The sequence below is a fragment of the Danio rerio genome, chromosome 17, assembly GCF_052040795.2.
Source record: "Danio rerio strain M-AB ecotype USA chromosome 17, GRCz13ab, whole genome shotgun sequence".
NCBI classification, from domain to species: Eukaryota; Metazoa; Chordata; class Actinopteri; order Cypriniformes; family Danionidae; genus Danio; species Danio rerio.
The window spans coordinates 49,314,084-49,342,002 of NC_141037.1; the positions used below are offsets into that span (position 1 = coordinate 49,314,084).

Consider the following 27,919-nt stretch of genomic DNA (forward strand, 5'->3'; position numbering starts at 1 on the left):
TCCAATAGGGCCTACGCACCGTTTCGGTGCTCGGTCCCTAATAATAAACGGAGCAATTCCAATAGGGCCTTGCACCGTTCGGTGCTCGGTCCCTAATAAACGGAGCAATTCCAATAGGGCCTTGCACCGTTCGGTGCTCGGTCCCTAATTAGGCATAAATGAGAGATTAATCAGGCTTAGCACAAAAAACCCTGTGCAATTATTTAATATTATTAACAGTTCAATGATTACCGGCAATTTCTATAAAATTATTTAACTACACAGGAGTGAGTTCTTATAATTCAGATGTGACCTTGTGCCCACACTGTCTACATCACCAAAGTCCTCTTTGCCACACAACCAATTAACTCCAGTAAAAGAAGATTCATTACTGTGAAAATCTTCAGCATGAGCTTTAAGATTTCCAGGAGAGAGCCGTTTGGATGACTTTAAAATACACAACCTTTTTAGTATTAAAATTAGTGCTCATAAAGTCCAATTATAATAGCGTTTGTTCCTCATTAATGGCTCTAAAAAAGAAATTATTTCATATCAAAGAGTGTAACTGTGAATTTACATTTACAATCCCATTCAAATGCATTACGCAGTCTACCATAAGCAATGCAGCATAAATCACAAATGAATCATAGAAGACTGTGTAAAGAAAAGCCAAGTGGAATATAACAAACTGACCTTGAAAGACAAGGAACAAGACAAGCACCCTCTTAAGGCATTTACTGTCGTCTTGGCAACCTCGCCACCCCTTTATTATAGTCTGGTTGTTTGCCTTGAGTTAAGAAGACCTGACTTATAATACAGTATGCCTTAACATCATTAACATCTCCAAGTTTTATTTTGCACCAAAATCTTAATTTTGTCAGTAATATTTTTAGATTAATTTAATTTGGGTTTTTTTACAAGTTGTTTTTTTGTGATAATATTAAACTAATATGAATAATCCTAATTATCATCCTAATAATTTATGATAACACCCATCTACCAGATGCTGTATTAGGTACATCTGTACAACTGCTAGTTAAAGCTGTTATCTGATAAACCAAACTGAACATGGCAGCACCTTGATGCAGATGTAGACAAGACAATCTGTAAAACGTGAGAATGGGAAGAACATCTGGCTTAAGAATACCATTAAACGTCTTTGATCTTTTTTTTTTTACTCGTCAGTAAATGTAATGCTATTTAAGTTTAGAATTGATTTTAAACTTTTGATGTTTGTTTTTAATGATCTTGCTCCTACTTATTCATGCCAAAATTTTGCACATTGACAAACCCAGCAGAGCTTTGCGATCTGCTGACAAACTTCTGCTTAAAGTCCCTCGGTTAAGATACAAGCAGTAGGTTGATCGCTCTTTTGCAGTGGCAGGTCCTAAACTTTGGAATACCCTTCCTACTGAGCTTCGTGCAATCACTGACCTGCCACTTTTAAAGCCGAGTTTAAGACCCACTCGTTTAAATTGGCTTTAATGCATAGCACTGACACTTCGTTATGTTTTAATGTTTGTGTATTTTATTGATATTTCTAGTATTGTTTTGCATAGTCTGCTTTTTTAATGTGTTGTATAATTTGCTTTTACTTGTGTAAAGCACTTTGGTCAACCTTGGTTGTAGTAAAGAGCTACATAAATAAAAGTTGAGTAATTGATCTTTTTTTTTGACAGCGCAATTATAAGCATTTTATGTTTGCTTTTGATTAATTTTGAAGTTAAAGTCAGAATGAAAAAGAGAAAAAATCCCTATTGATGCCAGATTAATGAGGAGAATGACTGGACAGTTTAGCTAATACAAAGACAACAGTTAGAACCTTAAAGTAGATGAGCTACCACAAATAGCTCACACCACAAATGGGTCTCGGCACTTACGTCATCGCTGCTGCGCTGTTCAGTGAGAAGCGCTCTCTCACTCAGCAGCACAGTAGAGATTTCTCTACTTATTTCAAGAGATCACACTTAGCTGATGATTTACAAAGCTTATTTGGCATGCTGTCCCGGGAGAGAGCCCCGAGCTCAAGGGCTCCTCGAGCCCGGGGCTTCCTCCCGTTGGCAGAGCAAGAAGGGTGCCCGAGCTCAGTGGATCTCAGAACTCCCCTGCTGCTGTAGCTAAGGGAACGTAAGGGATTAGAAAAGCTTAATTGTTATGTATGTTGAATGTCTTTGGATGGTGGGAGGAAACCGGAGAACCCGGGGAAAACCCACGCGGACACGAGGAGGACATACAAACTCCCCACAGAAACACCCACCGGTCCTATGGAACTAGGGCCGGCAGTATTCTTGCTGTGTGGCTCGCAGTGCTAACCACTGGACCGCCGTGCCGCCCAATCACAGGTAAAGGAGGAGAATAGGGGAGGAGGGGGGTTTCTTCCAAACGAAGATAAAGTGAACTGAAAACTGAGGCTATTTATAGTGGCTTAGGGCTCATATGATTGGAAGATTAGTGATTAGCAAATGCGAGACTGGCCGTGATAAATCATAAGCATGTGATCCTCTCAAAATTAGTTTATGAATAAACTTCACATAGTTTCAGTCGTTTGATATGCAGTGACATGCAGTCAAATATTTCGCCAAACAGTCCTTAGGGATGCGGTGACACGCAGTCAGATATTTCGCCGAACAGATCCGCCACTTTTGCATTATTTGTTTTAATTTTTGTCATTTGCCCTTATTTTATTTTTTTGTTTGTTTCTTTTTCTCTCTCTTTGTCTTTTGCTTTACCTTTTTAAAATTTCTTTTAAAATTGTTACATTTCTCTTGTTGCAAAAAGTAATATTTGTATTGCTTGTACTATACTTCTATCAGTTTTTTTTTTGTTTCTATTGGTTGTAATAAAAACATTAAATAAAAATAATGATAATTAATTTTTTTACAGTACTGTAACAGTTGAGTTTAGGGTTGGGGTAGGGCTAGGCGTTAAAAAATACAATTTATTGGGCAATTTAATAGATAACATAAATAATACTTGGTACAACTACAGTTTTACATTACTGTATTACTGTTAATAAAATACAATAAATTTAGAAATTTAATAAACTATAAAGAATTCTTGTTAACTTTCGGCCACAAACGTATCCGATCTAGCAACAACCCAGTTTCAACTGCTTTCCCCCACAGTCTAAAAACATGCGCTATAGGTGAACTGGATGAACTAAATTGGCTGTAGTGTGTGAATGTTAGAGTGTATTCCCGGTACTGGGTTCTGGCTGGAAGGGCATCCGCCGTGTAAAACATATGCTGCAATAGTTGGTGGTTCATTCTGCAGTGGTGACCCCGGATAAATAAGGGACTTAGCTGAAAGAAAAAAAATGAATGAAAGAACTAATCGCTTTTCCCAGTGTATGATTAGAATTTGGCATAATCAACATGACAGCATGAATACATTCTGTTTCATTGAGTCAAGCAGTTGGTGCTGTAAGGGAATATGTTTGGGCCTATTAGTACAAGTATTATTTTAATCACAGCCAACCAAAATATTGTTACATATTGGGACCACAGTGCCTCTTTGTGATGGCTATTTCTGGCAGAACGATGTGTATGTGTGTGGATGCAAGTTTATAAATACAGTTCATACATATATACTTATAACTAATAAATCATCATGCATTGTCTACTGCCTAATGGCATACAAAATTGACTCACGCACCTGCATTGCCTGGAACACTGAGTAACGTCCCAATGGATATGAGGATAGGATATGTGAGCACCACTCCTACATTGACCAGGATGTTAAATACTATGAGAGAGAGAGAGGGAGAGAGATAGAGAGAGGGAGAGAAAGAGAGAGAGAGTAAATAAGAAACATGAACTTAGTGTTATGCTTTAGTCATATAGCATCTTTTGTCATTCAATCCTCTCCGAGTGGTCAAATATGCAGCAAAATTCATGATATTTGGACAAGTGACAAAGGTTAATGGATATCATATTATCCTTAACCCCCCCTAGAGACACGGAGGTCCGCTTCAGCTCAAATATACTGTAAATATAAGTGGATCCGTTACTATTATGCTCTACACTGTCTGATGCAGCACATATTGGGTGTCTAAGAAATGCTTCTTCAAGGTGTAAATTGATGATTCTAACCTGATTTCGCTCACTTACTAAGCACTTAAAGCAATCTTGGAAGTGTACTTAAAAGATGTACTGTATTTGATCCACTGCAAGGCTGGCTTACATCTGAACCAGCAGTGATGAAGTGGTAAACTGTCAGCAGGATTTATCACCAGAAACTTTGTACAAACTGAGGTTCTTTTTTTTGCTAAGCTAAGCTTTGGTTAGCCTACTGTTGCTTACTGAGACAATACTCAAGGTTTTGCTGGTTAGCATTTGTTTTAGCGGTGGGTGCATTTATTCTTTAGTTCAGTTCATTTAGGCATTTATGAATGAATTGGATCTGCAGCAAATAAAACAGTGAAATATCATTTAAATGCGAAAATTATCTCTAAAGTTGTTTGGTTGCTGTAAAAATAAGCAGCTCAAGCAAATAGATTAATGAAGCAGGCTTTTTTATAATGAATGATGAACTATTACAAGTACTGTAAGCACTTTTGATAACAACTCTGAATACGAATCATAGATTTAACTGGAATATCTAATTAAAATAGCCAGATTGAGGCCCAATCCCAATTCTACCCCTTAGCCCTGGGCTATTCAATTGGCGGCCCGCGGGCCGAATCCGGCCCCCGAGGCACTTTGTTCCGGCCCTCCAAACAGTGTGACAGACATCAAAAATAAATTTAGTTCAGTCGACAAATGGCCGCTATAGTTATGAAGTTATGTGCGTCTGTTCAATAACAGCACGAGCTGCAGTTAAAGGCTTACCAGAGCGTGAGTCATCATAAGCGAGTGGTGCGGGCAGCTGAAAACATGTTTGTAGAAAAGGCTATTTGTACAATGCACTGATATCGATAATAGGGATGCAACGATTAGTCGATTTCACTATTAACTGCGATTTAATTCCTCACAGTTTATTAATCGTAAAGTCTTCTCTAAGCCGCATTTCTGTTGCACGGAATGCACTGTCTGTGCGCCAGTTTTAAGTTTGAAGTACACCGAGGCTAATACGCACGCACACAGGATTTACTATCGCAGCGGCCGTTCCCATATCACGTCTTTTCCGCTTGCAAGTTTGTTATTTCTAATGTAAGAATATATGACAATATGCGGGCGCCAGCGGAGCGACGCGCTTGCGTCTTTCTGGGCGAGCACGGTAGAAAACATTTCACGGTGAGATTTGTGCGTGCCTTTTAGTGCAATGTAAACAAACGATATGTTGGATGAATTATTATTAAAATGATTATGTATGCATGAATGCAGATGGCAACAACAGTTAATCTTAATAGCTACCTACCTAATATAAAGTTTGAATTTACATTATACGTGATAACAGTGAAAACATGATTATTCTTCAGACTATATAATTGTACAACCAAAATCTATAATTGTTGCATCCCTAATTGTTATGCAGTTCAAAACATAACATATGAACGTGTTTGAATGTAGAAGAAGCCTACTTCAGCAATGCACTGCTTTTGTTGTGCTCTGAAATACAACATTTGTATGTTTGTAAAAAAAAAAGTCTATTGTACAATGCAGTAATATTATGTAGTTTCAAAATACAATATATTAACATTTTAATGTAGAAAAAGCCAACGTGGGTGTCTTAAGGAGCAAAAATATACAGCATATTGGCTCTTAAATGCAGTTGTGTCATCACTTATATAGCAAGTTATATCTCTCCGGCCCTTCGTCTGGGATGCTTTTCATGAACTGACCCCCATGACAAACTGATTGAATAGCCCTGCCTTAGCCCTTCCCCCTTTTTACCCTGTCCCGATTCTCTTTAGCTTAAAAGTGTAGGGCTAAGTTGAAGGGCTAGATACCCCTTAGAACGGAGATTTTTTATGACCACACATAAAAACCAAGGGGTAAGAAAATTTCCCAGAATACATCTGCCACAATGGCAGCATGGCTTTTTTATCATTATTATGAATTTTTACAACAAACAAGTATATATTTTAATATATTTAAGTGTTTTACAGTCATGCTTTAAAAAAAAAACCACTAAAATAAAAAAACTCTAAATTTTGCTCTCCATAATACCTAATAATAACTCCTGTATAGTAGTCCAACAACATTCTGAAACTGAATGAAACTCGAATACCCAGTCAGAAAAGTCAAGCTGGGAATGACCTTTACAGCACAGGTGTCAAACTCAGTTACAAAAGGGCCGCAGCTCTGCACAGTTTAGTTCCAACCCTAATTAAACACACTTGATCAAACTAATTGAGTCCTTCAGGCTTGTTTGAAACCTACAGGTAAGTGTGTCGGAGCAGGGTTGGAACTAAATTGTGCAGGGCTGCGGCCCTTTTGGAACTGAGTTTGACACCCCTGTTTTACAGTGTCTGCTATAATATCAATGTTGTTTTTTGTGTGTTTAAATTGATGAATATAGCCACTTTGCAAATGAGCAGTATAGTTTTAATCTTATTGCCACATTATATCATTATGATAACATGATATTATTGCATTCAGTGATTTCCTGAAGAATAAATACCAAAAAAAATTAACGCAACTGGAAAAACTCCAACAGTCGCGATTGTCAATCTCTTTTGAAGCATGAGATTGTGATGACATATGATGATGTGTGCAGGTGCTGTAGGGCTGTCCCAATTGTTAGGGGTAAAGTTTAAAGCCCTTCCCCTTCACACTCGGTATTAAGGGCCGAGGGAAAGGAAAGAGGTAGGGGTACAAAAATAGAATTGGGATTGGGCCAAAGCTACTTTTGTCAAAAAATATACATGAAGGTTTGATTCCTACTGAAAGTCATAAGGTGCATTATAACCGCGACAAAGTTGTTTATTTAGCCTGATATAAGGAGAATCCTATAACATACTCTGACTTGAACTACGGGTATAACTACCCAAGTATTTATAGGAATTAAGTTATATGATCAAGGCCAGTCCCTTGAAAACTAAATATACCCCTGGGCAATTTTCAAATTTACCTTGCACTAATGATGTCACAATACTGGAATTCGATACTAACCGATACTGAATGTTTTAAAATTTCCCGCTAATATTTGAGCATTGTAACCACAGATACAGGGACATTGATCCCTTCGATCAGCGGGCTTGTCTGTTTGTTGCTGATGAGCGATCGCTGTATCTGTGTTTACACTCAAACAGCATTGAGTTGGGTGAACTGATTACCTTCATGGCCAATCACAGTCACTTCTGTTGAGCACTTCAATGGTAATTCTAGTATGGTGACAACTCCTGTCACTAGGAACTGATGTAAGCTAGCCGACAGTGACATCAGGTATTCAGTCGGCAATTGAAGGACAAGTCATGGGTTGGGATAATGAAAACATAATGTCATTGTATGAGTTGTGTTCTAGCGCTAAAAACGGAAGGCTAAATCACCTATGACAACTTTTGCCATTCCAAATCATCCAAGGTGAAAAGAGAACACAGCTCCACAGTGCTAACATTAGTTTTCTGTCTATTTAAGTATACGTACAGTATATTGTATGGGATGCTTAGTCAAAGCACATTGTGTAAGTTGGACCCTACTCTGAAGTAAATGCTAATTAAGCCCCCCAACAGTGTTACTTTGATCTAAATCATGGGTCTAAAAATCCTGGAGGGCTGCAGCTTTGCACAGTTTTGCTCGAACCCTAATCAAGCACAGCTGATCCAACTAATCAAAGGCTGTGTCTAAAATTGCGTAATTTCATACTATATAGTATGCTAAAAACAGTATGTGAGCCGAGTAGTATCTCCGAATTCAGAAAATTTGAATTGAATTGAACTTGAACAGTATGCAAGAAGTACCCGGATGACTTACTACTTCCAGCATGATTCTGAAGTGCCCATCCGATGCTCGCTACGCTTTCCCATGATCAGGTCACGTGATCATGACAAAATGGCGAATGTAATACATTCTAGTTAGTCATACTACTCACATTCATACTATATAGAGCGTACTTTTCTAACGGCAGATTAGTATGTTTCAATTCAAATGCAGTACCTTATAGTATACCTGCATAGTAGGTGGTTTCGGATGCAGCCAAGGTACTCAAGACTACTCAAGCAGGTGTGGTTTGGAGGTGGTTGAAGCTAAAATCTGTTTGAGTTTAAGACCACTGATCTAAATGCTCAAAAATAATTTCTAGTTACAGTGTTACAAAAAGCGAGTGATTTTGACAATAATTCAAGGAAGCATGGTAAGTTTCTGAGGTAGGAAAGCCCAGTTGTATGAAAATGTTTTGATTTATTTATTTAGAATGTTGTGAAAGCCAACCAAACTAAGGAGAAACTGCAAAACTGAATGCCTGTTCCAGAACAAATCAAACAACCCCTAGGTGTGAAAACATAAAATTAGGTAACACTTTAGTATAGGGACCAAATCTCACTATTAAATAGTGGTTCATTTCCTGCCTACTCTTAAGATACAGTATTTGCTGTTTATTAATACCCTGGATCCATAATCCTACCCAATATCTAAACCCAACTACTACTTCATTAATTACTGCATCAAATTAAAGTTTATTGAGCTAAATGTCACAGTTAATTAGTTATTAATAGTGAGAATTATACCTTAAAATGAAGTGTGGTTAAAAGTAGTTTTCATAAATTCATGTTACCTAGCCAAAGGCCAGCCACCCCGCAGAGGTAACCCCAGGGTAAAGAGGAGAGGGATCCCCAGTGCTCCACTCTGGTGAAGTACAGGATGAGGGGAACACAGGAAATGAAGATGAGGTTGAAAAAGCCCATTGTTGAGAAGAAATGAGCAGCCTCGCCCAAATTGGCACTGCCGAGGAACATCTTAAACAGCACCTGAGTGGTACAAAGAGGTTTTGAAGGAAAGCATACCAATACTAAAGGAGTCTTAATGGTCATCAAGGGTCTTCTGGGAATCAGTATTTTCAGCTGAGCATGAACAGCACTGACCTTGTAGAGCGCAGAAGTGGAGGCGGAGCCAACGGCTAAGGCCACACCCATAAAGGAATCTCCATGGAAACCATCAGCATACGCCATCATCACAATTCCTGTGATAGCCATGATGGCAGCAACAATCTTAGAGGAACAATTACAAAGACATTATTATTCAATAAAGCCTTAAACACTACTGAAGTCAAACTACAACATGCTTCAGTGCCCTTCAGGGTATGATTTTGATTTACACTTGTCTGCTTTAATAATTGAGATGGATAGTTGAAAATAGAAGCATGTTTGCTGGAAGTAGTACGCAGATACTAAAGAGTCCAGATCTCTGAGACATCAAGTGCAGTAAAAGTCAAGAATTCTGACATAAAATAGCAGCGTCTTTCAGTGCCGAGCTTTTTAAAACTTGAATAATTCATTTACCCACCAATTATATTTGCTATCTGTAAAAAATATGCCACGACACTTGTATCTTTACAATCATCTGTATACTAGATCCTGTGGAAATATTTTAGGAGCCAATTAAAAATCCTAGCTGCGCATCTTGTTCTTATCATCGAAAATAATGATTCTAGACCTAAATGAATATATGTATTGCCTTTCTGTAATATTTACACAGATTTTGACTTAAACGTTTTTGTGGACATCTTCTATTATAGACAATGTCATGATGATTGGACATATTCAATAAAAAGAAAATCAGTTCCGTTCTGATTTGCTATTGGTGGTCATTTTTATCACTGAACCTAAGAAAATGCAGAAGAAAATACATATTCTACCTACCCGCACACCCATGAAACGATCTTTGAGGACGATCCATGACAGGAGGAAGACAAAGGCCTTGTGGCAACAGTAGAGTGCTGAGACATCTGTGGCGGTTAGTTTTCTCAGAGCTAACAGGTACAGGTAGTTAGTCAGTGTCCACAAGATGGAGAATGGTGCCGTCCTCTTAAGAAACACCTTCAGAGACATGCCATCCTCACCAAACAATCTGCTACATTCCCTAAACAATTAAATGAGAAAAAAATGCTGTTTGTTTAATTTGTTAATGCTGGACTGTAGCCTACTGGTTCTACCAAGAGCAATGATTTTCAATCATGGTACAAGGAACCTACAGCTCTTCAAATGTCTCATTTTTAACACAATTGATTCACATCACCGGCTTATTAATTTAGGACTTGAAGGGCTCATTTAAGCAAGACATAGGGGTTTTTTACATCTGGTCACTTAATGTGCTTTTTTTGATCAGACGCATTTAAGATGCAAATAGTTATAGAGAGACATGTAAATCCGATCCCTCAAACCACTTCAGGAGGTGGTTTGGGATGAAACGGGACAGGTATAAATGCATCTGGTTGTTGAGATCATATACAAGATCAAATGTATGTACATTTTAGTTCTCCCAAAATGTCAAAAATAATTGGGAGAGTAGTGAATAATTTGTATGTCAAATAAGGTACAGAGCATATGATTCTGTAAATAATAAAATGGGCAGATCCATGGGACAGGTATCCATCTATGTGCGGAATTTGAAGATCGGAATCATATCTGTTTAGCTGAGACGCATTATTGTGGTCAAATGTACATTTAACCATTTTCACAAATCAGATAGCTATCCAATCAGAAAAAGATGCATTAAGTGACCGTACAGAATGTGCAGATCACAAAGTTTGCAGGATCAGGACTGAAAACCATTGGTTTAAAGTTGGGCTATCCAAATCTGTTCTTGGACAGGTGTTGGCAGATTGAAGCTGAAGTCCTAATTTAAGCAGCTACATAGATTCACTACAAACTTCGAGGCAGTTGTGTTTGGACTGGCTAAAATTAAACTCTGTAGGACTCTGTGGGACCTTTAGGATCACCCCTGGTACAGACATGTTAAAGCCCACGCCTCAAATATGGTCCTCCGGATTCATTTTCCTGCAGTTTAGCTTCAGTCCAAATGACGCACATATAAAGAGGTTAAACTAGAACTTCAGGAGCACTAAAATCTTTAGGCAGATTTGCTTGATTATGATTGAAGCTACGCTCTGCTAGCACCAAAGAGTTTGCATACCCTTAGTCTAGATATTGCTGAGCCTGAAGGCCTTTATTAACTACTTACAGTTTAATGAGTTAGAAACAAATCTATGCAGGATGGTCCTGTTCAGAGCAGGTTTAGAAACTTTAGTAAACTGTGTGTATTCCACCTGGAAGGGCTCATTCCTATGTCATAATATCTTCAAAGGGTTTACCCTCCAGAGCATCGAAAGGATTAGGGCAGGGTTCACCAAACTTGTTCCTGGAGGGCTGGTGTCCTACAGATTTTAGCTCCAACCCTAATCAAACTCACCTAAACAAGCTAATCAAGCTCTTACTAGATATACTTGAAACATCCAGGCAGGTGTGTTGAAGCAAGTTGGAACTAAACCCTGCAGGGACACCGGCCCTCCAGGACCAAGATTGGTGACTCCTGGATTAGGGCATAGGGATGAGCCCTTCAAAAATTAAAGTGCGGTTTGACACCAAACAACTTCCCTGACAAAGGATCATTGGGGCCTAAAGTCTCAATCAGTTGTTCCCTTTGAAATCTTTCATTCCGAAAAGGCGCTTCAAAGTGGGCAATTTTGAGCACTTGGGTATGGAACTCCACCTAAATATGGTGATGATGATAGCTTTCACACCAAAGTTTTTCATTCAGAGGGCAGTATATCCAGTTTGGAGTTCATCGTGTTTCTGTTAGAGAAGTACAGCAGGAATGTCCAATACTGTTTCTGAGGGCCAACATCTTGGATTTCAGCTTGATACATCACGCTTGCCTGAAGTTTGTAATGAATTTGAACACCATGATTCGGTGTGTAATTGCAGCAGAAGCTGAACTTTGTCGGACAGAGTTCCCCAGGAGCAGGTTTTGACATCCCTGTACAGTAAGTTACTTTAGAGGAAAGTGTTTAATAAAAGACAAATGAGTAAATACTCATATCCTTGTAGCATTGTAGGGTATCATATCACATCCTAATTCACCTGATTCATTCATTTGAACTTCACCTGAATTTCTGAATGGGTGTCTGTTTTTCTCTGGTGGTAGCCACATGCCCGGAGTAGTAGAGGGGGAAGAATAGAATGTTCCAGTTGGTGCTGAACCATGTGATGAAAAAGGGACAGGAAAACGATTTGAAAGTAAGCTGGACCACCTGTGTGGTGCCCACCCAGGACGAGGAGACACACAGCACCAGCAGCAAGCCCCCCAGCACCTTGAGCACTGTGTTGGCGCAGGTTTGACATGCAGTGGCCTCTCCACTTGTTTCACTGACTGGAGTCTCTGCATGCGAATCTGAGCCCTCCTCTCCTGCAACACAGAGATCAGTATTGCACCATTACAGCACACATTAGAGCACACTTCCCAGCCTCATTACATACCAGGTAATCAAACTGGATTCTGAAATTGTGTTTATTTTTATTCTCTGCTGCACACTGTTCTGCAGCTCCAACTCAGTTAGCGGTCCATTCAAATGCTATTGTGTAGATTATTTCAGCTTTATGGGTTGCTATGTATTTTGAGTAATGTTTTAAAAAAATGTTTAATGGCTTTTTTCTCAAAATACATTCTTACGCAATGAGGTGAAATACAGACATTATGATAGTAATCCAGATGTTTGGGAGTTTTGAATGAACGTGAATGCTGGGCACGTTCATTTACAATCTTCATTTACATTTGTTTAAAGAGCACCTACTGTATGATGCAAAATCAAGTTTTAAAAGCTTTGCTCAAACAAAAGAAGTGCAGGGGTGTCCAAACTCACTCGTAGAGGTCCGGTGCTCTGCATATTTTGATCCAACTTGCCTCAACACACCTGCAAGTATGTTTCTAGAAGGCCTAGTTGGAGCTTGATTAGCTAGCCCAGGTGTGTCTCATTGGGACTGGAACTAAACTTTGCAGGACACCGGCCCTCCAGGATAGAGTTTGGGCACCCTTGGTGTTGTGTGTCCACATTTATATTGGAGTTATATAAACCCAAGAAGTCTCTTTTTCAAAATTCCATGACATTAAAATAGGATCCAAATTCCAGTGATTTTGAGGCCCATCACAGCATGATGTACAGAAGTGCGGTTTTCCCCTCCCACTGAATTGATTGACAGCAGCGTAACATGTCTCCTTTAGTAACACAAATAAACATATCCACAGAACAGGATTTGTAAAGAAACTGGAATTAAAAGATCTGTTCCAACTCTCTGTGATCAGCTGGACCTCAAGAATGAGTTTTAAGTTAAAATGGTTTTTAAATAAGTTTGTGTTTGTAATGAAGTGAACACCGTAAAATAGATTTAAAGGCACAAGCAACAAAACAGCTCCAATGTAATCTTATTCAAAATGTACATATTCAGCAATTCATATAAATCAGGGATTCGATTGTTGCCTTCTGATTGGTTTTTGAGACATAGCGGCTTTTGCTGTCAAAGGCAAGTGGCGTTTAGCGGCTTTTGCAAACAACTGTTATTTGTGGATGCGCTGCCACTGGGTTTTAGATGATTTTAAACAAAACTTTTTGTTGAACATGTACTACGTGCCTAAAGCACTCACTCAATGTTATTAGCTAATTTTTGCTGGAAATGGCTTTTGTTGTGCTTTCTGTTATCAGTTCTATTATTAGCATTTTATAAAAAAATATATTTTATTGATTTAAATTGAATCATATATAAAATAAAAAATATATCATACATATATATATATATATATATATATATATATATATATATATATATATATATATATATATATTTAAATATACACAGATTCAAAGAGAACCACAGATCAAAAGGGATTTTGCAAAAGACTGGACTGACTGAATATCTACTATTAAACATCTATTATTCAATACAGACAAATGTAAAAATGCAGTAAACCAGCCTAAATCTGTTGAAGCACGTCGATCTGATGACAGTTGAGTTTGCAGCTGGATATTGTTGAGAGATCGCTGACAGAAACAGTGAACAGCTCCATCAGAGCATGTCTGAAGCTCATATGCAAGTTTATTTTACATTCTATGGCAGAAAAACCATTGAGCCTCACTAGATCCTCCTGTATGGGCACACGTCCATTATAAAACACTTACAGGACATTAATTTGGACAACTATGCGGATATATTTAATAGATCACACAAAAATACACAGAGATACTTTCACTTCACGCATAGTTTGTGAATGAACAGACATGTTGTAATAGAAGCAGACGCAATCATGAGGCAGTTTTTTTTGAGCGAGTTTGAAGTAATCAATCAGTGAGCACGATAAAGTGCATTACCTTAATCATTTTAATATAGCATATTATAATGAAATCCAAAAATGATTGTATATTATTGAGAGTTCATTTTAATCTTGCAGCCCATCTGCAGGATCGCTAAGGCCCACCGATTGAGAATCCCTGTAATAATTGATCTGCTAAGTTTTTTGAGCAGAAAATCTTGTAAAACTTGTAAAAATCTGATTTTATCATACAGTTCTAGCATTCTTTTTACAGAATTATATTTACATATAAAAACAGTTGCCGAGTGAATTGTGGTGTTTCTATGGCGCAGACGTGAAAACAATACATTTATGATCACTAAGCAGCCCCAGATAGCACAGACAGCTGTCATCTCTTACCTTATGCTGTGTGCTTTAGCGCCATTTCTCCTCTGTTTTTGAGGTGATGTGCAAAAGTATTCCTTTTATTTGTCTAAAGTGGTCCAAACACAGTGAATTATGTTTGATCAAACAAAAAAATAGTGAAATATGAAAACAATGATCGGTCCCTGTGGCTTGTATAGCACCTCTCATCAGATGAAATACAATAACTTTTGCATAAATTATGGTAGAGACATTTTTCTCTTTTCCTATGATTATAGACATGTGCAGGAACCACCAAAATTAATCACAGCACGCTAGACCACATAGAACCTAAAAGGTACACTTTCAAATTTGAGTTCATAAAAAAATACAAAAAGCACCTCTTTTTTTAGGTGGTTCAAGAGTTTACACTTAGCTGATGATTGATTACAAGCAAGTTTGGCATGCTGTCCCGGGAGAGAGCCCTGAGCTTGAAGGTACTTGAGCCCTGGGCTCCCTCCCGTTTGCAGGAAGAGATGGGAGCCTTGAGCGCAGGTAGATCTTGACAACTCCCCCTTGATAAGAGCTGATGACTAAAAATTGAATGCTATTAAAAGATATGCTGCATTATGAGATTACCTGTATTGCAAAATTTAGATTTATCAATTTACTTGTGCATATTTTTGGAATGTGGGAGGAAACCTGAGGACTTGGGGAAACCCACGCAAGCACAGGAAGAACATGCAAACTACACACAGAAACGACCACCGGCCTGTTAGAGGACTAGAACCAGTGAGGTTCTTGCTGTGAGGCGACAGTGCTAGTCACTGGGCCACCATGCTGCTCTAAGGAGGGAAAGCTGAAAAGGTACGGGTGGAAGGGGGGATTCATTATGAATAAACTTCACTTAATATAACACAGACAACATATACAGTTATTTTAAACACTTTCAATAGTGTTTTATGAACATTTCAAGGGTTTTCTTCAAAATTATACTAAATTTTTGCATTTACACCTCTGCATGTGGATTCGGGAAGCTTTTAAATTTGGGTAGGAAAAATCCAGGCGGAGATCCCAAAATAACAGCAGAGTTTAACTGGTTAAGTGAAATAATGTAGGGAATATTGAATGACTGTATTAGTGGCGATTTTGGATACAGAAATAATGTTTAAATGACCCATAAATTCTGATTATGTCTTATTTGGCAAATAAGAAATTCATTATTTAAAACCATCTCTAATATGTAATTACACTTTGTTTTCTTTATTTCCCTTTATGTTTAGGTGCACTTTGTTTCTAACTATATTCTACTTCAAACTTTAAAACTATTCCTTTGTTGCTTTCCAAGCACTAGTATTTCCTGCTGATGATGCAAATATACTTTAAGTTTGCTGTACATGAGCAAAAAGGTTCTGTTCCAGCCTTTTATTTGGTCAAACATTGGGACACATTATTACAGACTATTTTTAGCCAGGGTTTGGAAATGCAAATCACTTGCTTTTGTTGGCGTGTTTTATTCACCAACACTTCCTCATGCTGCTGGCCCCAATCTTTCTCTTTGATACGTACGGATGTATTGATCAGTGGCTGCGAGTGTCAGTTACCTGCAGGTGAAGCACTAATGCTGGACACTGTTTAAAAATCTGCCAACGTCGCACAGTCAAGCCTGTCAAAAATAGCTCCACAGGGTCATGGCACAGAGACCATTCAGATATAGTGGGATATACATAGAAACTCGACACCACATGGCGCCCACAAAAACATCGGCCAATCAGCATGCATTCTGCTTGACATCAGTCATTACTTTCTCCATAGAAGATTTATTGATGACATTTTATGTGTCTATATAGATGGATGGATGGATAAACAGACAGAGTACTGGCAGATGGAGGTGATTGAAAAAAGGGAAAGAGCGCTAGTATCACAAAGCCAAGATCCGTTATGCTGTAGACTCAGAGTGATCAATTTACACCAGGCCAGGAATAAAAGATGACATGCGCTGGCCGTGGTCACTAACTTGCAGTGTGCTGGGTCAGCAAGCACGTCCACACACACACACACACACACACACACATACACGGATAAACGCACATTCACATAGACTCTTTGTTATAGTGATCTTCGCAAAAGGCCAAGGAACTAGACTTAAATTTAGAGAAAAAATTATTTTAAAAGATTTTTTTGAGGATGTAAATGAAATTAAAGATTTTTTTTGTTTGCTTTCCAAAAAACACAAACTCAGTGTGTAACTAAATGCTTCTTTGTAATTTGTTTCTATGTGTTTTTTTGATGAAAGTGTCTAGGTTAGTGTTGTGTTAAAAATAAATCTGTAATATCTGTATTGATTATCAGTGGTTTTATTTCTGTAATTTTACTTGTAAAATAGGGTAGAAACCTAAAAGAAATTCAAAATTTTTAAGTACTGTAAATGTTACCGTATTTCCTTATTCCTAGTGTTTTTTAATTATTTATAGTGTTATAAACTGTAGTACACACAAATCTACAATTTTTATAATCCATTTAGCTGATTAGTTCCGCTAAGCTAAAAGTGCTCCCGCCCGACCTGGAGATCTGCTAAATCTATAAACTGAAATGTAAAAGAAATACCAATTCCAATTTATAGTGTTATAAATCAATGTTTTGAAGTGCACACAAATCTACACTGAGAAAGTTGAGGTTTACCATTTTTTTGTCAATTTAGCCGTGTAGTTCAGGCTAATTAGACAATTATCAACTTTTCTTTTTTGGTCAGACTCAGGACATGATGAAACTACACAAGAGTCCAGCTTTAAATAGGACAATTATCAAAACTCTTCTGCCATTTACGAGCGAGATGCTAATGATCTAATCCAACTAACTGATCTATGCTAAGCTAAGCTAAAAGTGCTCCTGTCCAACCTGATGATCTGAGTCAATAATGAAGTGAAATGTAAAAGAAATTCAAAAATTTTACAGTAAACTACCGTATTTTATTAACTTATAGTGTTATACATCAATGTTTTGAAGTACACACAAATATTAACTGGGAAAAAACAAAATTTTTTTGTCCATTCAGTCGAGTAGTTCTGGCTAATTAGACCAGCGATTCCAAAAACGGGGTCTCATCGAGCTCTGTGGGGGGAGTCGCGTCATATTTTAAAAAAATGTTTAGCAGTGGACAATCAGGAGAACGATCATGTTTCTATAGTTCACCTCATCCCCTGGCTGTCCAAAAAAATTTAACATATTAGTTATTTGTCCACCACAAAAAAGACAGAGTCTCACTGATTCTTATGTATATACTGAATCCAATTTTTAAGTAAATGCTACCATATTTCATTAATTTTTAATGTTATACACCCATGTACAAAAATGTACAAATTGTAGCTTTGTTACACAGAAAAAAATCTCATTAGATGTAACATTAATTAAAAATAATTAAAAAGACTAAAAACAACCATAGCCGCAAGCCAGCAGGGAATTCTGGAAAAGTCCATCTATAGTTACTCACCATATATATTAAGGTAATTTACTGTTAACAAATTTTTACTGGATAATTTTTACAGTTTTTATCGTTGAAAGGGCTGGGCCAATTTTATATCAAATCGCGATAAAATTTATGTCAATAACAATGATAAGCTCAGAACTTTTTTACTCTATACTGATCTAAGAGCCAATAACAGAGCAGAAATTTGCAACAATGAGAATCTAAAAGTGTGATGATATTAGAGATGTGTCGAATTTTCGGCCCCAGAGAATTTATCAGCTGAAAATGTGTTATGCCATATAATGGACCCTCTAAATTTTGTGGCTAATTGTTAAGGTACTCTTTCAAATGTCGCAGCATTAACAACTTATATCAATATATATATCAATATATATCAATATATATATATATATATATATATATATATATATATATATATATATATATATATATATATATATATATATATATATATATATATATATATATATTAATATTGTGTGATCGTTCAATGTGGAAATTAATTATCGAGATTGCACTTTTGCCATATCGCACTGCCCTATGTTGAAATCACAACCATTTTTACAGTATTGAATTTGACATGCTATTTATTTTTCAGACTAAAAAAAAATATTTGAATAAATATTACTCTAATTCCATGTAAATAACAGACAGTTTGTTACATTACATTATTGTATTATTTAACAAAATAATAATTACATCAATTTGTATTGTATAATTGACCAATGTATGTCTACGAAATCATGGTAAAGTGCAACACAGGCATTTAAAAACAAATATAAACTGCTAATTTTACAGTATTATTTTAATACCTGCAGATCATAATCAAGTCAAGTCTCCTAAAATCTCAAATAATTTAATCAGTTTATGACTAGTCAAGGCAAAATTCCCATGTGATATGATTATGCAGTAATATCTGTTAAATAATGAATTATATTTGATAAATTAATGAATAGGCAACACAGTGGTGCAGTGGGTAACACGATCGCCTCACAGCAAGAAGGTATCTGGTTCGAGCCCCTGCTGGGTCAGTTGGCATTTCTGTGTGGAGCTCTCCCTGTGTTTGTGTGTGTTTCCTTTAGGTTCTCTGGCTTCCCCCAGAGTCCAAAGACATGCGCTATAGGTGTATTGAATAAGCTAAATTGGCCGTAGTGTTTGAGTGTTTGTGCAAGAGTGTGTGGATGTGTCTTGGGATGCGGCTGAAAGGGCATCAGCTGCATAAATCATGTGCTCGATAAGTTGGTGGTTCATTTCGCTGTGGCAACCCCAGATTAATAAAGGAACTAAGGCGAAAAAAAAAGAAAGAATAAATGAATTAATTAATAAATAAACTTAAAATATATTTACATTCCTTTAAAAATAACTAAATGTGTATTTACTATTAAGATTCTTTTGAAATATTTAACATTTTAGAGTCAATTAATATCGTTTACGCTTTTTTAATGGTCACATTAGAAACAAAAAAAAAAAAAACCTTTGCAACTGCATACTTATCTGAGTATTTGGTAGATTGAAGGTATAGGTTAAGGTTAGTAGAATAAAGCAGCAGGATAATGTTGATGGCACCAGTAGAGAAATAGTCTTACTGAAGTCGAATATGCAGTTTGTAAACATTCATTCATTCATTTTCCTTCAGCTTAGTCCCTTATTTATCAGGGGTTGCCATAGCAGCATAAACCACCAACTATTACGGCATCTGTTTTACACAGCGGATCCCCTTCCAGCCATAACCCAGTACTGGGAAACATCCATAAATACTCACATTCACACTCATAAGCCTACACTAAGGCCAATTTTGTTCACCCTATTTAACTATAGTGCATGTCTTTAGACTGTAGGGAACATCAGAGCACCCAGAGGAAAAACCATGTGAACACGGGAAAAACAAACTCCGCACAAAAATGCCAAATGGCCCAGCCGGAACTTGAACCAGCTAGCTTCTTGCTGTGAGAAGACAGTTCTAACCCCTAAGCCACTGTGCTCCAGTTTGTAAACATGACAACAGTAAACAAGAGACTGACCCCATTTTACACTATTGATCATTACTTCACATGCTTCAGCCTTTCACACAAAGGGTATGTCTGTGAGTATGTAACATCAATATTCTGCTCAGAGAGAAGCCAGAAAGCTGCATTAATGAGCCTCATTTTACCATAACTAACTCTAAACTACAAAGCTACCTGACTTTTTAATGCTAAATATACAGTAAACAAACATCAACATTCACCATTAAAAGTTTATAAGTGCTTTAGTGACCATTTAGCTTCTTTTGCAGTCCAATTAAAATGTCCTTAAAGGATCACTCAACTTTTTTTCCTCTTTTTTCAATGGCCTATTTTGCAACTCCTCTACCGTTGAGGTTGACCATTTTTTAATGCATTCTGCCAATTGTTTCCAGCTATTTTCCCTTTTCCGTTGGTCTTAGAACACGATAAACCTACATAAGAGTTCTGCTTTAAATAGGAAAACTATCAAAACTCTTCGATCATTTTTGAGCGAGATGCTAATGATCTAATCCAAATCACCAGCCTGATCTCATGAGAAAACATTAGTATTTTACGTTTTGCCAGTTTTGTGGCTAATTCAGTCGTATGAAATTGTACAATTTTAAAAAGCAGGCGTGGCACCTAACCCCACCCCTAAACCCATCCGTCATTGGGTGATGAGCAAATTGTACTAAATTGTACGAATTAGATCGTATGAATTCATACGAATTAGCCACTAAATCAAAAAGTTACGAATTGCCGTGAGATTGTGTTGGACTCACTGATCTACACTAAGCTAAGCTACATTAAAAGTGCTCGCACCAGACCTGACATACAAGTCTATACAAAAGTGCTCAAATACAGTAAGTGTACAACTGTACAACAAAAGTAACTGTTTAACTCGATAGGGAATTGTAAAATTAGACTTTTCTCAAAAAAGAAAATGTCTAAAGAATCTTAAAAAAAATTATATTTCTAAACTCCTTTCAGCGAGCTACTGTACTCTAAATCAATGGTTCTCAAAGTGGGGGTCGGGACCCCCCGAGGGGTCGCGGGACAATGAAGGGGGGGTCGCCTGGTGGTTTCCAATAATCTATTTATTTTTATTAAGCCATAAGAATTACCATATTTTATCCATAACCTACTGAAGAGAAAAAATATTGTCGTTTATACCATATATAGTTACTATAGTATAGCTTATAGTTATTACTTCTATTGGATTGCAACCCCTGCGGTAATTACATTGCATTAAAGACACAGCAATAGCGTCAGATGCAGCAGATTTCATAACACCTGGTTAAACTTTGTGGCCCATTTACAGCTCTCATACATTAAAAAAATTAAAAGAAGAATAGACTTTGGTCCATTGGTGTGTGTGCGCCATTTCATGCAAGGTTTCTGTATTTATAACCACCTCAGAGGATATTGGGGGTCGCGAGTCACTGGCATTGTCATTTTGGGGGTCGCGGCCTGAAAAGTTTGGGAACCCCTGCTCTAAATGGTCAGGTGGTCCAGTCTCTCGTGATCAGTTACAGCACATGTTACATTACCAAATCTGAATTTTAGTCTAAAAGATTCCAAAATTTTGGTACAGTAATGCTGTAACACTTTATTTTGATAGTTCATTGGAGTATTAGTAGACTGTCTGCCTAATATCTGCTGATACTGCTTCTTCAACAGTCATTTAACTTACTATAAGAAACTTTGCAAGTACATGTCAACTTACACTAACCCTAACCCCAACCTTACAGTCTACTTATAATCTAATGAGATTTAATTCACATGTAGATGCAATGAAACTTAAATTCAACAAACAGACCATCAAAATAAAGTGACCAGTAACACTACCATTGATCTAACCCTATTAATTTAAGCACATGAACTAGTTCTTATTCTCAACCTGTTGATGTAGCAAGCACACCACAATCAAATAGTTTATGTCTAGCTATGTTTCCATCCACCTATTTTTATGTACATTTTAGAAACACCAAGATCCGCATCTTGTAAATGCGAATAAAAACGTATGCACATAACTGAGAAGGATAAACTTTTTATTCGATTAGTAAAGATGTGCATAAAATAAGATGGAAACACTTTTACCAAACTAATTCCAGTATGCGCATTAAGTCATGTGATTTTGTTTTAAGAGATCGTGTGGTGATAAAAATCTGTGTGAATGGAAAAACCAGCAGGCTGAGCACATTGTAAAACATCTGGGGCCTAATGTATCAACGCTGCCAGGTTTCATGCTCACATTTGGATTAACTAACAATGAAATGAACGTGGGAATGTGTGCTGGTCCATGCCAACTTCATGCCAGGCGTACGTGCATTTCTTGTGTGTGTTTGTTTTATTTCCATTGGCGACTCCTAGAGGATGTTGTGCTAAACTGCACACTACAAAATGTCTTTAAGCCGTGCAATGGCAGCTGTTTAAGACAGGTTCATCTGCATGTCTAGCAGGTATATAAGGTTTTTGTACCATGCAGTTGACCAGCCAAACATTAAATCGCAACTTGCAGCGGTCGCCGGTTTTTCCAATGTAATCGGAGCGATCTAATTTGCATACGTGAATCAGAAACATTTCCATTCAATAAATGTGCAAACAACATATGATGCACAGACTTATTAATGATTCCTACTTGACTTCCTTGTGATGAAGAGTAGGCAAAATCTGATATGTAGCGGGGGAAAAAAGAAGAATGAGTTCATCAGACGTTGGATTCGAACCGAGTGCATGCTTGAACGTAATTTACGAGATACGCTACTCACGCTGTTAAAAACATGACACACTTTTACACCTATACATCGCACTATTTTATTTTTAATCCACTCAGTGCGATGTTCAGACCAAACTGTGTTAACCGCGTCCGCTAAACTCTCTCACTCTATTGTCTTTCTTTTGTTAATAATTCTGGAGGAGAAACTTGCAAATAAGGCTGTTTTTCTCCGGTGTACCTCCGAATGAAGCAGCACCTTCAAATCACATTCTGTGTTAAGTTTCTTCTTGCTTGCTTTTGCCATTGTTTTTTCTTGGGTTTTGCCAAAGTAGAGTCATTAGCATATTCATAAGGGAGCGGAGGCAGGGAGGGGTTTTGCGCTCATGCATGTTGCGCTTAGTTTCACGTTCATTTGGATGTACAAAGAGAATTATGCGTGGGATTGCGCATACGCAGTGTTTCATACATCTGAATTTTTTACATTTACAAAGCTGTAAATGTGCGTACGCAATGTTTTAGTATGATTTCAACGCAAGTCTTCCTACATGAGGCCCCAGAAATGTTGTTTTACTCATACTAAAATCCTGTAACCATTTCAACATTGTTATTATAATGTTATTATAGTGTTATTATAATATCAATATCCTCTAGAATCAAGAGTGTCTGTGCTCTGCGGCTCACGCCTTCAAATGTGACCATGCATTCATTGGATGTCAACATTGTCTTCTGAGGCACAAGTCAATAAAATCTGCAAGACTCTTAACCACAGTATTGCTTTCTATTGAAGGCTTAATCTTTCCCCCTCCTTTTTAGATTTCTGATCAAGTTATGTCAGATTTATTAATGTAGTGAATCATCTGATTTTCATTACGCAGATGTAATATTCATTAATATTAATTATTCAAATTCTTACATTCACTAAGGTGCCGCTGTTTGGGGTTGAATAATAGTCAACCTGCAGGCTGCATTCTGCTCATAGGGCTGCGAGAAAATAAATACATAAAAAGAGTGAAGCTGCGGCAAAAAAAAGGCTACGAGTCAAATAAATAAATAAATTTAAAAAGAGTGACTGCTAAGAGTGCAAGCAGCTAGTGAAACCGGCACTCGTGGCCAAAAAAAACGGACCGGCCCACCGGGAATTCTCATGGTCCTCCCGATTAGCCAATCCAGGCCTGGCATTAGCCCTTTTTCACACAAAGCAAGCATAAAAACTTTTTTTTATTAAAAATTTGTCATTTCCACCTTTCATTTCCAATGTAATACTTTAAAATGTGCATTGACACAGGGTAAAGGAAAAACATCACATGTCCAATTTAGACTTATCAGAAAAATGTCACCAAAATGAACAAAAATATCCTACAAATTCAAAGTAATGGGTTAAGAATTGCCCCTGCACAGCTAAACCAAATCTATCATGACTGTTGCTATTACAGCAAAGTGTGACAATTTAACAAATAAAGTGTCAATTTGCAGCATTACATTTGGATTTTTTTTACATTGCTTTGAATATTAACAAATCACTCTAGTTTCTGTAAAGCTAATAAACCCAAAGGCCAATCAGAGGCATTAAGATAATCACCACAGCGACATGCGACATGTTCACAAGCACCCAATGAAGTGACTTCCCCATGCTGATGCTCGGTTTGAACTGCAGCAGATCGTCTTGACCATGTTTACATGCCTAAAAGCATTGAGTTGCTGCCATGTGATTGGCTGATCAGAAATTTGCCATAACGAGCAGTTGGACAGATGTACCTAATAAAGTGGCCAGTGAATGTATACTGTATGACAAGGGGAAAGAATTTACAATTGTGAAATTAAATGTTGCAGTTGACCTTTCAATTTTTTATTCTATGATAGAACTTTCTGCAAGAAACGGCAGTTTCTCTCAGCCTGTAAAAAAATACACTGTTCTTCCCATAACGTCAAAATCACATTGTTGTTTCAATGTTAAAAAGCCTGGGATTTGTATTTCTGAGATGTGCTTCAGATATGAGCATCTTTGTCCTGTCTGATGGAGAGCAATTCCTGACATTATCAGACAGAGGTGCAGAAAAACCACAACTCAATTCCCACGTCTTTTTAAAGACAGAGAGAGGGGAAAAAAACATACCTGACAACGTTTAGACATATTTTATGCTGAAAACAGGGCACCCGCAGTGTGCACCCACACTAGGAGACTTTTTATATCCAGCAGAAAGCTTGGCTGGAGAGCTTAACAACCTGCAGAAACCAACAACACCAGGGAGGTGCAGGTCCAAGATGTGGAGGCACAGAAATGTCACATCAATGGTAAATCCCTGCTTTACCGCACCTACACATTTTCACAGCACAGCACAAAATGCTATTGTTATTTTACAGCAGTGAAATTCATAAGCATCATTTTACAAGGCAGGAGAAGAGAGGAGAAAATTGACTTTATACTCAACCTCGGTTTTAAGTATATAGTTTGGATGTTAAAAAATATTATTTGATTTGTTTTTTAGAATTGTTATTACAGCAATTATTAAGACCTTGATGTATTTGTAGGAATAGTGTTATATTTAAAGTGTTATGTTTGCATGTGTTTAGGAATATTTCATCAAGATAATTTATTTTAAATCCTCACGTTAATCATTCATTTTCCTTTGGCTTAGTCTCTATTTCAGAAGTCGCCACAGTGGAATGAACTGCAGAGGATGCCTTTCCAGCCACAACCCAGCACTGGGAAACACCTATACACTCTTGCATTCACATCCACACATACACTACGGACAATTTAGCTTTTTCAGATCACCTATAGCGCATTGTTCGGGAGAGCGGAGCACCCAGAAGAAACCCACACAAACACGGGGAAAACATGCACACTCCACACAAAAATACCAACTGACCCAGCCAGGACTTGAACTAGCAACCTTCTTGCTGTAAGGTGATAGTGCTAACCACAAAGCCACAGTGCCACCTTGATGTCAAACAAAAAGGTCTATGGACAATGTTTATAATAATTTTAACAACTATTATTAATTGATGCTTACTTTTAGAAATTGCATATGGGTAAACTATTCCTTTTCAAACGTTGCAGTGCCTAAAATGTTCACTCAGCAATTTCATGCTCATCTAAATGTATTAAAAGCATTTTAGTTTAAATCCAGAATTTGATAGTAGAATTAGACATTAATTAGACTAATTTATATAAAGGTATTGATGAATTATTTATCGATACAAAAAACTAATTATCTTATTAGAAGCAACTAATTAAAGGCCACACTGTAAAAAATAGCTGTAAATTAGCAGTTTCTTCTTTGTTTAGTTTTTGTCTTTTAATTTTCACTGTTTATTTTTGCTTTTGAATTACATTATGGGACCTTGATCTTTCTTCCATTAACCTTTTACCTTGAAAAGTTGGAAAAAGTGACTTTTATTACCATTTTTAATAGTTTATTGTCTGGGTTGGTGTTGTATATTACACTACAAAAACCTTGTAATAAACTGCCGTACATTTTCTGTTTTTTACATATTTCTCTATATATTATTTATTATACATTAACTTATTATAAAGTTAAGAATAAAGTTGAATTTTCAACATCAAAAGTCGACAGAGAAGAGATCAAGAAACAAATTCACAACCACAGATAAAAGGAAATCACGAAATACAGAAACTGTTAATAGACAGTTATTTTTTTTAAGTGCAATACAGTATAATCAAATATAATGGGAAAAAATCAGCTTAAAAAATCCAGTTACCACTGTACATTGAGCTACTACTTCAAATTTACATAACAGAGACATTTTAAGAGCCTCAATCTGATTTGTCACAATCCCACAATGCAACAGTGCTGCATGCTAAGTGCTGCTGAAACCACAGCCAACAGCAAAAACATATCTGGAAAACAATCAGACATCCTACTGAACACTTGTTACTGAACAGGTAAAACCACATCTTTTCAATAACATCCCTAAGGACTTAACCGTTCATTAAATGCTTTACATAAACAAGCACACAGACAAGTTCCCCGCAGTCTTAAATATAAACCCATTCTCATTTACTCACAGTCATATTATCACAGAATAATGTTAAACACAAACACTGAAATTCGATCATTTTTCTTTTTAGATTTAAGGTAATTAGGTTCAGTTTGTTCACATTAGTTAAGCACATTAAATCACATGAACTAACAAAGAACGATACTACTAAATAATAATTATCTTATAATGTTTTGTTTAATACAAAAAATGTGCATTTATAAATTGTAAGTTGTAGCTATTTTTTTTATATGTGTATTTATCAATTAAACAGATTAATAAATGTTATGGCACTGTAAAAAAGCACTCTCTATATACCCCTATGTACATTTCTGGAGAGCATCAAATACATCCCAGTAGCTATTTTTTTGCAGTTTTTGTTTTCGCGAAACCACTAGAGGCCACTGTGTCCTCCCTTTGAGATTTCAAATTTCTCTCGGGAGTGCCATTTACACCTGCATGTCTCGCGTAAATCCACCAGAGGCCAATGTTGACTGACTGATTGACCGATCAGCTGACCCACCATCCTCCTTCCCAAAACCCAAACGACAGTGTTTTGTTTAAAAAAAAAAGCACCACTTGACCTGGCCACCCACTTCACAAAACCCAACCGACAGTGTTTTCAAAAGCTATCAAGAAAAAGAAAGTCTGATTTTTTCCACGTTTTCAGATTTTACCATATTCTAACTCTGTTACTCACTTGTTTATTATATTTTTTGGCTTTTGGAGCTGTTCTTCATCAGACTTAAATCCCATTGCCGTGGTCAACTCCTATTCATGTCGCAAAAAGCTGTTATGCGCTAAAAGACACGGCGTCATACCCCTCCGTAGTGTTAATTTTAAAGACAAAATGCAGCCATACTTACTTCTGGCTACATACTTTGTGATCTCCAGAAATGTATATAGGGCTACGTTATAAGAATGAGACTATGTTGAAAAAATACTGTTATTTCATGCTGTCCTAACAAAAATCGATGTATTTAACTTAATGTTTTTACAAATTTAGGTGGATTGAACAAAAAACTAATAAATCCCAACCCCACCCCCAAAAATATAATAATTATGTTGCTTCAACTTATTTCAAATAAGTAGTTTAAACAAGCAGCAAAAGTCATTTTTGTTTATCATGTAAAAAAACAAGCCCTCATTGTAAAGAGTTGTACTTCAGAAGCACTCAAACACAGCATGAAACCTGTGTCAAACGTAAATAAACAAACTGTACATC

The 27,919-nt window shown here is 37.0% G+C and overlaps 1 protein-coding gene across 10 annotated transcripts in view; it reads right to left on the bottom strand.

The window, feature by feature from the left end:
* Positions 1–27,919, bottom strand: part of slc35f4 (solute carrier family 35 member F4) — an 83,653-nt gene that overhangs the window by 29,341 nt on the left and 26,393 nt on the right. For 8 of the 10 annotated variants that reach the window (XR_015513779.1, XR_015513780.1, XR_015513778.1 and 5 more), the window contains exons 2-6: positions 11,963–12,263; positions 9,719–9,938; positions 8,942–9,067; positions 8,635–8,827; positions 3,634–3,723 (exon numbers count right to left, since the gene is read on the bottom strand). Coding sequence is in view for 4 of the 10 variants with exons in the window: in XM_087291049.1 (XP_087147175.1) it covers positions 3,634–3,723; positions 8,635–8,827; positions 8,942–9,067; positions 9,719–9,938; positions 11,963–12,263 (930 nt within the window). In the remaining 6 variants the exon portion in view is untranslated. Of the gene's footprint in view, positions 1–815; positions 3,282–3,633; positions 3,724–8,634; positions 8,828–8,941; positions 9,068–9,718; positions 9,939–11,962; positions 12,264–27,919 lie in introns of those variants that run through there. The other 2 variants (XM_087291052.1, XM_087291050.1) reach the window with 2 other exon arrangements.